This window comes from Daphnia pulicaria, chromosome 12 (assembly GCF_021234035.1).
Source record: "Daphnia pulicaria isolate SC F1-1A chromosome 12, SC_F0-13Bv2, whole genome shotgun sequence".
NCBI lineage: Eukaryota > Metazoa > Arthropoda > Branchiopoda > Diplostraca > Daphniidae > Daphnia > Daphnia pulicaria.
In genome coordinates this window covers 2,395,707-2,408,806 of record NC_060924.1, presented here as the reverse complement: position 1 = coordinate 2,408,806, position 13,100 = coordinate 2,395,707, and the positions used below count along the sequence as shown (strand labels likewise).

Below are 13,100 nucleotides of genomic sequence, written 5' to 3'. Positions count from 1 at the left end.
CAGAACTTTTCATTTGCTCAAAAGATATTCCAAACGTCGCCCTTCATGCCCATCATCTTCGGAATGTTATTAAACGGTACTGCTGTGCTCTTCGTTGTGAATTTCTCTCGACAGTTGCGTTACCCCCCGTCACATTTTCCGGGCCGCCGTTTCCTTCTTCGAAATGATTTACCTGGTCCAATTAATCCATCCTGGAAATGATCGTCATCCTCCAGCCATCGCGATTACCTGGCGTGTCCACCTTACGCGTCATTCTGGCCTCCGTCGATTATTCCATCCTGTTGCTGTGCCTGGCCTGTCGCTGGCCGCCCTGGATCACTACTTGGCCATCGCCCGTTACGAGTGGTACAAGAAGAAGGTCACCAATTGCGGCGTGATTGTGTTAATCTCCAATACGTCAGCTCTGACGTTCGTCATCATCACCAGTCCGTTTTGGACTGGCTACTTGACACTTGTCCATTTACACCTGCTCCATCAATTTGGCTCACATGCACTGGGTCCTGGCCTGGAATTTGTTGCTGGGCCTCGTTTGCCTCGTTCTCTACTTGAAGATTTTCTTGGAATCCAAAACTCTGATGCACCGGTACAGGACCAATCACCGCCACTCCGAGTCGCTCACGGTCAAATTCCTCAACATATCCAGCAGAAACAACGCCGATTCCGGTATAATTATTATCGATTGTTTTGCATCATTCAAATTGTGGAAATGTCAAACAGGGATCCCGGCAGTCAATAATCAATAGGAAGAAATTGCGCAAGTGGTTCATTCTGTATAATAGAAGGGAGACCATCTTACCCGCCACAAATCCATTTATACACTCCTACCTGCAATATCTTTTCTAAATTGAGAGGGGTTACTATGTGTGTTATTCGTCATCTTTTATAAGCTAATGCTACTCAGTCCGACTCAGACAACCTGAGAAGTAAACGAATTGCTTGAAGAGCCTCTCCCAAAGTACTTATGAGCCAAACAATCTCCTAAATAGGGAAACCCATTCTTATTATTATAGTTCAATGTACGTACTCTTATACCTTCCTTTTAACAACCTAGTTTTGATCGTGAAACATCTGTCATAAAATCTCTAAAGCACTCCTTCCAAAATCCCTGTTGTTAAACGAATCGTAAATTTATAAGAATAATTGTTTGCTTGAATTTGAATGTCTCTCATACAGAGCCGGGAGGTATTAGGAACATCGCCAGCAACAGATGAACGGGTTTTCGTGACATTTCCCGAAAATCCTTCCGTCGCAGGAATACTGAGTGGGAACACCATCACCTGCCTATACATTCTGGCATCGCCCTGAAATAAAATGATGGGCCCCTATGACGATTATCTCGACGCCGAGTATTTCCCTTGGATGCTGCCGGCTGTACTGGTGCTTCCGGCTCAACGGGGACGTCTGTGACGTCATTGATTCTTTTTGGCCTTACTTGTGGAACTTGTTCCTCCTGCACAGCATTTACAATCCGGCCATGTACATTTTCAGCAGCTCCGAATTCCGCCGAGCCTTGCCTCGAGCCACCAGAAAGCTAATAAACATATTTGGCATTCAAGTGAACAAAAAATAGGAATATTTTTTTACCTGGTTGGCTGTTGAAGATTTTATCATCAATATAGTACGTTTCTTGCGTTACAGTTTTTCGAGCCTGTTGTTCACGCCTTATTGATTGAGCCATATAATATAGCGTGATTAGAGAATCATGTATAATGTCTTTTTTGTGTTTCACATACGTATTTATGTAGTATATAATGCTGCAGCTGTATTTTAAATATATAGAACACGTAATTGAAGTCTGAGTGCACTTCTATCAATATTTTAATAAACCTGCACGCAATTTCAGTATATTAACCTCGTCGCGTCGGGTGGGTAGCGCTTCAGATCACTGAACATAACGAAATTTGATAGCACCTTATTACCATATACAAAATGGACATGAAATGAATATGAACTGATGCTTTGTTTGAACTATAATAAGTTCACGCGTCCGAAAATTTAAAAAATGAAAAAATTCTGTATTGAAAACATTTAGTATCGTGACAAAAAAGATACACTACAAATGTATGGATTAATACTCGTAATGTATGATTGAAAACACAATTCAATTAGAGTTCCAGCAGAGTGCTGGTGAGATCTTCAACATCCGGAGGAACAACAGCGTTGGCCACTTGACAACAATTCTTCAACGTTTCCACTTCGTACGTTGTGGCCAACTCGAGAAGCTGCTTGTAGTTGGTGTCCTTGTTGGCGTTCTCCAACGAACCAGTGTACAGGAATTGCAAGAAAAGTGTCACAGTATCGACATTGCATCCCTCGCCAAAGTTAACGGAAGATTTCGTTGCGCTGCTGACCTTGTTCAACAATAAGATATTCAAAACAGGACTGCGAGCGGATAGGATAGCCCGATGAGCTTCCATCACTTTAACCGAGACTTTAACACTCCCAACATTATTAACATAGATTTCAACATCAGTCAATTTCTTGGTTAATGCGGCCATCCATAAATCCCCCAACCAAGCGTTGTCCATCATCTCGTAATAATAGTTGCCGATCGTGCAGACCGTTTTGATGTCGAAGTTGAATTGGAAAGGCCCAGAGCAATAAATATCCGACTCCAATTGGACGCTTAAGCGTATAAGTAATTCCGCCTGTTTTTCTAATTTCTTCGGTTCCATTTTGAACAATTGGTTGGGTTTCTGCATGCCGCAATAAATATCCTCAACATTCCAGCCAAATCTTCGATGCATGTCGCATACAAAATGAATCACAGGTTTAATAAGAAATGCGTGATAATGATCCTTTTTTTTCTCGCTTTTTCCACTGAAGTAAGCGACAAAAATATCTTCATCTTGATATCGCATCATACATTTTGATTTTCCATTTTCAGATAACTGAAACTGCAAAGCGCATCTAAAAGTGGGCGTCGTTCGGTCAAAAAATATTTCCGTGTCTTTCTCCGGACTAAACGGGGAAATAGAAAGACAGATAATTGTAAATTGATTAAACTTATTTTAATTCTCCTAAAGTTAACGGAATAATACCTGATTTGGGAAGAAGGTATTTCAACTTCCGTTTTTAAAGATGACATGAAGTCCGCCATTAGTTTTGTCTCAATTTTCTTTAGTGCGACTTGGCACAAATTGATAAGAGTTTTTAGTTGATATTTAACTGCCAGCTTGAGCAGTTGTTCATTCCCAAGTGATGAGATTGGTTCACCCGTGTAGATGAAGTGAAGAAATTGCTCCATAGTTGAAGGTTCCACTCCGTCTATCTGATACTGATGAGGAACGTCTTTTACCGGAAATAAGAACAAATTCGCAAATTCGGCTGCAAACACGGGACTGCGGGCAGCCAGAATGGCTTTGTTCGCCAATAGTTTCTGGCCTTTCACGATGAATTCAACGTCCGCAAAATTTGGATTGTCCTTGGCAGCCCATAATTGATCCTTGCCAAGACGATCAGAGAGACGATAAGAATATTCGGAAACGTTTCCTTTAATGCAAATGCGGAACAAAAATGTCCGTTGTCCGGTGACCATTTCGTCAAGTTGAATCGTGAATAGCTGCAGATTTCCATCAAAGCTAATGCCTTTATTCATCATTTGCGTCATCTTTGCTGGAGAGGTGCCTGCATCTTCGACCCCGTACATGACGTCCTCCACTCTCATTCCGAGTCTGTTGAGATCAGCAGCCAAAAATAATAAAATGGGCGATGGGGCGCAGTTCTTCAAACCCACACGGAAAACTCGTTCGCCACGAAACAGAATCATTTTCGAGGCAAATGTTTTCGGTTCTTGTTCGTCAATGTTCAAGATCCACTGATACGGCACAATCATCTGGGCAGAGGCGACAGAGCTAGCCATGACGACGTATTACACGACACTGGTGATTAACAGAAATACATTATGTGTTAATTATATATTTACTAATTTGCCAAAAAAATAAAAAAATAAATAAAAACATTAGTCGACTTACCAGATGAGAATTGAATAACAAACAGCAATCTCGAAAACGTTCCTATACAAATCAAAGTTGTAGATGTCGCTGGACGAGACGAAGAGCTAGCACCTTGACTAACCGCTGGTCGACAGAGAACTGTGGGAAACAGAAATCGTCTCGACTATTTTCCCCTTCAGCTTTTGAATTTCGAATGGCAACGTCATCGAACGTCATTTGCTGGAAGCTGTAACCTCGGAGTTAGCAAAACGTTTACATCTCCCCTCTTATTAACCTTGTATTAATGTAATGTAATCCAAAACCTCCTTATGGGATTATTGCAAGATTGATAAACTCTTTCGATTCCAAAAAAGAAGTTTCTCCTTGAAACTGCAAATATAATGCGCCCTGTGTGTGGTGACATTAATCCCGCGACTTATTCTAATGAACGATTTTAGTGTAAAATGAACTCGACGAACAATAGTAAAAAGTGACGTATTAGGAGTGATCGTAGTTTTTTATTACCAACGGAAACACCGCAACACAAGACGAAATCTTAATCCTGAACTTAATAACAATGTTACTGCATGTGACAATTCTAAATTCAAGTACAGTTAATTAATTATGATTGTTTAAGATTTTTTATCTCTTCCCGTTTAACAGCGACAGCTTCGATAACGTTGATCTAATGAAATAATTATAAAGCATTATAAAAAAATTCGGTTTATTATTCAAATGAAATACTTTGATTATAAAAGGTATCTTAGTGCCTTACTTGATTATTACAAGAAGAAATCGCTAATTTATAAGCTGCACCCTCAGACAAGTCCGTGGGCATCCAAGACATGTGTCCACCGAGTATACTTCGACAATGGCATCTGAATATTGGGATCCAATTCTGCAAATTTTTCAATCGACATGAAAAAATTAATACAAACAAGAATTAATTTTTAAAAATGTCCTTATTCTCACATCTGTGGAAAAGATGAAGGTATCACATTCCCGAAATTCCTTATTAAATATTCCAGGATCATGATAAAGCACAGCCAAAAATTGGCCATCTGGTGAAAATTTGAAAACTTGTAAGATTGCGAAATTCCAGCAATAGAAAGGGATATTTGCTTTTTGGCCTTGTCCTTTTCCAATGGTTTCCAGATAAGGATCGAACCGTCTTTCAGTCCACTAAAATAAAGAATATGTGGAAAAGTTTTAAAGAAAATGTTTTAAATTAAAAAGTCAACGAATAATATTGAAATAACAATATTTACCAAGCCAAAGTAAAGTTTTCTAGCGCCTTTCTTGCGACGGTGATCCTTACGCCAGAAGGAGTTTTGACGGATGGACGCCAAGCGATTGCCGAACACTCGGAATCGGTTTTCAAACTGTAAGTGGGTTCGATGCTTTCCTTGGACCAAATCTGTGAAAATCATCAGTTATTATTATAATAACACAAGTACAGTTTTGTTCAAAGTTCACCTTAATCCATCCATTTTGATAACAAGAGGCCAAAAATTGGGTATTGTTGTTCATACAGAGACCAGTAACTCGACTGTTAAGTTTAAAAAAGGAAATTCATATAAAAATTATAAGTTTTAATCTATGGAGGGTGACATTTACCTCTTGTTGGTATTGTTTGATGATTTTCGAAGTTAGAGTTGACTCACTCTCGTTGATCTGACGAATCTCGATAAGCCCATTTGAGAATCCGATAGCTATTTTATCTGTTGATACCCATTCGACTACACCAACTTCGCCAAGTATCCCACACGGACGTTTTGTGTCACTGCAAAATGAATTCCATATCATCACATTATCAAGGAGCTGAAAAGAAAATAATTTGAGTTAATTGAAGAAAATCGGATAGATAAAATAATAAACTGATTACAATATGACAACTGGCAAACAAATGTTCTTTAAATGGGCTCCAGAATAGCGTTTCAATCCAGTCAGTATGCTCCTGCACTTTATAAACAATTTCAGCAGTTGGATACGCCCAGACATAGACGCTACCTTCATTGCAACCAGCGGCTAATCGAGAACCATTCATCTGTAGTGACGTAAATGTGTGAATAATAAAATCATTTTGACGTCATGATTGTGATTATAAAAAAAATGAAATGACTTACATTCCATCGAAGAGATCCGATTTGAAGCAGAGAGTTGAATTCAAATTTGATTTTCTTTTGTTTCCACTCAGATAGAGAAACACACCAGTCAGCTGCACTCAGCAAAATTACTTGATTGAAACCACAAACAATGACGGGTTCTGTTGGATGGAAACAGGTTATGGAGACTTTGCGACCATCACAGCGTCGATCCATTTCGACGAATCGCCGCTCCACAAGTTTAAAAGATCCTACTCAGAATAATAAAACATTTTGTATCGACTTCAAAGACTTTTCAAATTTAATTATGCATAAGCTTTAGTACCAATCTTTTGGCGTTCTAAGGCCATCTTTGTAGGATTCACTGTTGAAGACATTATTGACCCAGAAAACAACTGGGAAACAATCGGGCACAAAAACTAGTTCTTGGAGAGCAACTTTTTTGTAGCACCTTGACTAACCGCTGGTCGACAGAGAACTGTGGGAAACAGAAATCGTCTCGACTTTTTCCCATTTCCCCTACAGCTATTCGAATTTCGAATGGCAACAATGCAACATCATCGAACGTCATTTGCTGGAAGCTGTAACCTTGGAGTTAGCAAAACGTTTCGTCTTACATCTCTGCGCCTCTTAACCTTGTATTAATGTTATGTAGCCTAATGCGATATATTTTCCTAGCATGGTCTCTTGAGAGATGTTGCTGGATGTTCTAACGAACAGCTTAATGATTCGGTTGATTCCGTAAAAGTTGTTAACGAGTGTTTCAAATATTTCTCTCCATCCAAACGACGACTTATGTTCCAGTTAGTTTCGGGACTTTCATTCCGCATCAAATTTCAAAACTTTGTATTCCAAAATCAAAATTTGAGAAAAAAAATAAAACAAAAAGATGAAAGAAACCGACAGTTTCATTCCACGTATCGTATACCCACCCCATGCATTTATTATTATGCCAATTCGCTTGTAGATTCAACTTTAACAAGATGGAGAGATTGCGGCTACCACAAGTAGTCCATGCACAACTCAACCGCCACTATCGCGCATGCGAAAATGAAATACTCCTACCCGTTACACCCGAATCGCCTGCATAGACCTCCCAAAGATTGCCTCGCATCCGCTTAGTGTAAATCGGGCAGAAATGGATGAGCGTACTACATCCAAGGAGAACGCTACATCCCAGCAATGGAAACATCCATTAGATTTCCCAGTGATGGAACAGAACTTTTCATTTGCTCAAAAGATATTCCAAACGTCGCTCATCATCGTTGCAATGTTATTAAATGGTACGGTGTTCTTCGTTGTGAGTTTCTCTCGACAGTTGCGTTACCCCCGTCACATTTTCTGGGCCGCCGTTTCCTTCTTCGAAATGATTTGATTTTCCTGGTCCAATTCATCCTCGAAATGATCGTCATCCTCCATCGCGATTACCTGGCGTGTCCACCTTACGTCATTCTGGCCTCCGTTGATTATTCCATCCTGTTGCTGTGCCTGTCGCTGGCCACCCTGAACCGCTTCTTGGCCATCGCCCGTTACGAGTGCTACAAGAAGAATGTCACCAATCACGGCGTGATTGTGTTATTCTCCATTACGTCATCTCTGTCGTTCGTCATCATCATCCAGTCCGTTTTGGACTGGCTACTTGTCCGTTTACACCTGCTCCATCAATTTGGCTCACATGCACTGGGTCCTGGCCTGGAATTTGTTGCTGGGACTCGTTTGCCCCGTTTTCTAATTGAAGATTTTCATGGAATCCAAAACTCTGATGCACCAGTACAGGACAAATCACCGCCACTCCGAGTCACTCACGGTGAAATTCCTCAACATATCCAGCAGAAACAACGCCAATTCCGGTATATAATTATTATCGATTGTTTTGCATCATTCAAATTGTGCTGTAAATGTAAAACAGCTGCCAGTCCCCCTCTGTCAGTCATCAATAATCGATAGGACAAATATACGCAAGTGGTTCGGTATAATAAAACGGAGACCATCTTGTCTGCCACAAATCCTTTTATACACTCCTGTAATATCCTTTCAAAATTGAGAGGGGTCGCCACATATGTGAAGTTATAATGCTACTCAGTCCGTCTCAGACAATTTGAGAAAAGTAAACGAATTTGAAGAAGAGTAGCTACTTATACTGTATAGGCCAAAAAATTTCCAAATAGGAAAACTCACATCATGTTATTATAACAAGAAACCGTCTCGTTCAATATGTTATACGTATACTCATTGCTACTAACAACTATACTAGTTTTGATCGTGAAAAAACTTTTCAGAATCTCTAGAGCTCTCCCTCCAAAATCCCTGTTGTTATACGAATTGTAAACTATTAATAATAATCGTTTGTCTGAATTTGAAAGTCTCATACAGAGCCGGGAGTAGTAGGGACGACATCGCCGACAGACGGACGGATTTTCGTGGCATTTCCCGATAATCCTTCCGTTGCCGAAATCCTGAGTGGGAATAACACGACCTGCCTATTACACTTCTGGAAACGCCCTGAAAATGATGGCCCCCTATTACAGCAATGATTATCTCAGGGTTGGCCCATTATTCATTTCCAATACCCAAAATATTGAAATAGTTTTTTTTTTATTCAAATATCCCAGGCTCTTTTATTTTTAGGACCCAGACAAAAGCTTGAAAAAGGCGTTATCAGGGCGTTATCAAATGAAAATGTAAAGCCAGTTGCATTTAACAGCATGCAACAATAAAAAAAAAAAAAATAAACCATCGCAATAATCACTTATTATCTCAAGTGATTATTGATCTTGATCAATAATCAAGATCACTTATCTCTAACTCAGAGATAAACCTTTTTATAGCTATATGCGCTTTTATTATTCCATCTGTTTTTTTTGGTTATCTTTAATTTGATATGTGGACGCATGAAGTGGATTGGAACATTCAGGAAACATAAGTTGAACTGAGACGTTCGTTGAATTTGCTTAGGCATTTCGATTTTTTAAAATGCCCAACGAGGAAACCTTCATAGAATCGCCAGTGCAAAAACTCAAAATGAGTCCGTCTGCTGTAAAGCATGGTCAGCAGCTGCTCTTGGCCGGGAAGCGACTGCGCATTCTGAAAAATCAAATCATTCTGAGAAAAGGAACGTTTTACGGTCCCGTCGTTCGCGGAATGTGGAAGGACGACGCGGGAAAAACGAATCAGGAAAAGGAAGTCGCAGTGACACAAATGAGGACAGCAGATTGCCAAGAGAACTGGATGGACATCATTCAAAAACATCAAAATGGATCCCTTATAATCACGATAACGTCCTCGAGATTTTCGGCTTCGATGACAATCCTGGTGGTTCGTGGAGGTTAGGGTTTGATATCTTTAAATCAGCTTTGATTAACCAATAACTCAATCATTGGTGCATGTTTTGGGTCGATATAGATATTTTGCTGTTGAATTGTTCCACGCCACACTGGAGCAATTCTGCAGCCGGCAATACCACACTGGACGAATGCCATCAGACGCCAAAGTCCTTTGCCAAATTGCCAACGGGATCGATTTTCTCCATCGAAAAGGATTGGCTCATGGACAATTGAATCCCAACACCATATTAATAGCTCAGTCAAATCCGGTGCAGATAAAAGTGTCAGAATTCGGACTGAGCTGACGCATTCGTTCGCAAACGGATGAAAATCGAGTCTCTGAGCTCAATAGTAAAGGCATTCAAGAGGAAACCTCATCTCATCACGGTCTTCTTCAGCAGTCGACATCTAAGGACACGCAAGACACCGAATTGATACAAGTATCAACCAAGTCGAGATCGAAAGACGACAGCAATGAGGAATTAAGTCATCCAGCTTGTTGGATGCTGCCCGGATCGTGGTCGTCCGACGCAGATGAAGACGGAAGGGAAATCATTTCGTCAAGTCCAACGGTTCACGGCGACGAGTTCGCAGCTGGATGCATTTTATTTTATTTTTTGACACGCGGATCACATCCTTTCGGGCGATCCATAAGCGCAAAGGCATCAAGCATCTTGGAAAACGTCGCAAAAATGGACCCGGTGAATTTGAAAAGTATAATATTTCAGCTTGTTCTTTTCATTCCAGTTAGGCCTATATAATAAATTCCAATTGACTTTTGGGCTGATTATTGCAGAATTAGATTCCAACCATTTTGCATTTGAATGTATCAAGGATTTAATTGGAAAACCACCAACAGATGGAACCCAACGTTTGCGAAAAGCTGCCGATCAATTCAGCGATGTTCTTCCGCGTAATGCAAAAATAAAAATCAAATAAAAATAATAATAAAATTTTTAAAATTATTTGTTCCTTCAATTGTCTTGACATACAATTTTTCAGTCAAAATTAACGAAATAGAACTCGGCCGTGGAGGATTTGGAACAGTTTACGCGGGGACTTATGAAGGGAATAACGTTGCCGTCAAAAAGATTCCAATTGCGTTGATGAATCATCACGAAACCGAAGATCAAAAACGGGAAGTGGAGGAGCACATCCGGCTGGATCACGAAAATGTCATCAAACTTTTGCACTTCGAGGAAGATAAGGACGTGAAATACAGGTGGCTATATATATGTAGGATTAACGGGGATGGACTTTCGACATTTTTTTCATTAAAATTAAATAGTTACTTTTCTCGGCAACCTGAATAGTAGTAATATTTCACATATTATTAGTTTTTAAAAACATAGTTATTATGATAAAATCCGACAAAATCTCAGGTATTTGGTGCTGGAATTGTGTGCCGGGACCCTGACAGATTATTGCGATGGTAATAACTACAACGGACCGGAATTGCCGCCGAATGGTATAGTCTTGTATCAAATCGCCAGTGGATTGCACTACATCCACTCCAAAAAGTTGGTCCATCGCGACGTCAAACCGGACAACATCCTCGTCTCAATCACAACACCCGTTCAGATGAAATTGTCCGATTTCGGATTGGTCAAGAAAGTGAGTTCCCGGGGGACATTTTCACAGAGTAAATTGAAAGGAACTGTCAATTGGATGGCGCCCGAAATGTTGGAGCTTTTAGATGACGACAGTCGTGATTCCACGCCCAAGGAACTTCCGCACGGAACAATCCAAAGCGACACATTCGCGGCCGGCTGCGTCTTTTTCTACTTCCTGACTGGCGGTAAACATCCGTTCGGCAACAACGTCACAGTCCCGGCCAATATTTTGCAAAATAAACCTGGAAACCTGATGGAACTCGTCCGTCAGCTCAAACAGCAAAGTAAATAATAATTTATTTCCTTCTCATTTTCCAATTTTAATTTTGCTGAAGGTGCGTAATATATCAAGTCAATTAATTATAATGAATTCTGATCGCAGATATGCAATCCGACGATGAACTTGTTTTTCTCTACAATCTGATCGGGAAAATGATTCAAAAGGAATTAAAGGAAAGAATGGCACTGCCAGATGTCATAAAAAAATTGGTGGCGATATTACCTGGTAAATCCATTTTTTTAAAAATCTTAATCAAATTCGCTTTTAATCAGTTTATATATTAACCGAAAAAGGTAAATTTAAGGAAGTTGTAATGCCAATATTGGAGGATGCTGGATATTGCGTCAGTCGTTTCCACCCGACCGATCGGGTACTAGCCTGTGGCGTTGCCGGTAAAGTGATTTATTTGTCGACGGCCGATTCGTCCATTCTTTTTTCTTATTGGAAGGAGGACGAAATTTTACTTCAACATGGAAAAATCAAAGAAATTCAACCAATGGAATGGAATGTAAGTATATAGAGCCTTTTAAATATATCCCTTAGCCTATATCTCTGGTTGCATTAAATGATGTGATATTAATACAGATATCTATTTTATTATTGCATGTATCGAAATGAATTATAATTTTCAGATGGACGGTACCCAATTGGCTGCCATCTGCAACAGTGATGAGTGTGACGTCATTGTGTGGAGTTATCCGTTTATTGGCGAAATTCTCTTTCAGATGAATCTACCAAAATGGATGGATACAATTGAGTGGAATCCCTTCAGACCCAACGTCTTCGCTATTTTCAATAGAGGATTGGTAAGTTTTTCTCTTTCCACTTGTAGTGTGACACGTCTGATCGTCTGACCAAATCTCCGCTCATTCTATTTTTTTTAAACAAAACATTCGATCGGCCATTTCCTACGCATGATTATGTAATCGCACAATTATTAACTTTGAGTGATCTCCCACTCGAAGGGGCCAAAATTGGTGGAGGCTCCAGTGCTGAGAAGACAATAGAAGTCGACAATTTCAGTTTTATTATAGTCCTTTTATATTTCATTTTTGGATCTGCATCAGCTTCAATCCCCACCTCGTTTTTAAATAGTCAATTGGTCAATTCATTGAAGATTGGCAATTTTCTCATCCTCAACAATTTTTTGTTTCTTTTCTTTAGTCTTTTCAGTTTGGAGGAAAAAAAGTTTTTCTCTTAAGTTCTTCGCCCGTCGTTCATCAAAGAAAATTTCACTTCTGCACAATCGCACGCGAGAAAACGATCGGGAGTGTCAAATGGATCGCCGAGAATCGACTCGCTCTCAACTTAAAAAATAGCGATATTGAAATTTGGGAAATTGACGAATCGGCGGCAACCGCAAAATTCGTTAAACGGTTGGGATGCGTGAGTTAATAATATATTTACTCATTGATAATATTATACAAGTCGTTGTACATCGTCATTCTCTTTCATAATTCGTTATGTGCAGGAGTGGATAACAGATATGGTATGGGATGAAAGGACAAAGTGTTTGGCCGCTTGCTCATGGGAGGGATGGATAAAGGTATAATAAAATGTCGCCTTAGTCATTGGCGCAATGCTGATCGGCGCGTATCATCGCGTGAACTTGTCCGTTTCCCGTATAGATTTGGCCAATGGACAGCGAACAACCCGTTCACACCCTCGAGGTTGGCGGCATTTGTTGTAGTTTGACTTGGTTGAAGAACTTTGAAAAAACCAAGGGCAAGGGAATGGACGACGCGGCCAGGCAATCGCCGGCACATTTCATTTGGCCAAGTGAGTGTATTTAATTAATTGATAAACAAACGGGTATACTATATGTGTGAATCGAAGGAAATAAG

At 40.0% G+C, this 13,100-nt stretch overlaps 4 protein-coding genes across 4 annotated transcripts in view; 2 read left to right on the top strand and 2 right to left on the bottom strand.

Moving 5' to 3' along the window:
- The window catches only part of LOC124316136 (sporulation-specific protein 15-like), a 610,960-nt gene that overhangs the window by 312,909 nt on the left and 284,951 nt on the right, over positions 1-13,100 (top strand). The window lies entirely within an intron of this gene.
- Positions 2,106-4,067, bottom strand: LOC124316755. Its single transcript, XM_046782704.1, has 3 exons — positions 3,975-4,067; positions 3,042-3,881; positions 2,106-2,961 (listed from the first exon to the last, which is right to left on the bottom strand). The coding sequence occupies exons 2-3, from the start codon at positions 3,860-3,862 to the stop codon at positions 2,106-2,108; spliced, it is 1,677 nt and encodes a 558-aa protein (XP_046638660.1). The 5' UTR covers positions 3,863-3,881; positions 3,975-4,067.
- Positions 4,504-6,487, bottom strand: LOC124316516. The gene is made up of 9 exons (XM_046782509.1): positions 6,366-6,487; positions 6,062-6,291; positions 5,821-5,982; positions 5,553-5,756; positions 5,412-5,484; positions 5,204-5,352; positions 4,908-5,117; positions 4,711-4,833; positions 4,504-4,620 (listed from the first exon to the last, which is right to left on the bottom strand). The coding sequence occupies exons 1-5, from the start codon at positions 6,415-6,417 to the stop codon at positions 5,413-5,415; spliced, it is 720 nt and encodes a 239-aa protein (XP_046638465.1). The 5' UTR covers positions 6,418-6,487; the 3' UTR covers positions 4,504-4,620; positions 4,711-4,833; positions 4,908-5,117; positions 5,204-5,352; position 5,412.
- Positions 10,056-13,049, top strand: LOC124316754 (mitogen-activated protein kinase HOG1-like). Its single transcript, XM_046782702.1, has 10 exons — positions 10,056-10,077; positions 10,160-10,276; positions 10,366-10,585; positions 10,746-11,260; positions 11,359-11,481; positions 11,550-11,764; positions 11,889-12,062; positions 12,421-12,642; positions 12,728-12,802; positions 12,885-13,049. Exons 1-10 carry the CDS (start codon positions 10,056-10,058, stop codon positions 13,047-13,049), a joined length of 1,848 nt encoding a protein of 615 aa, XP_046638658.1.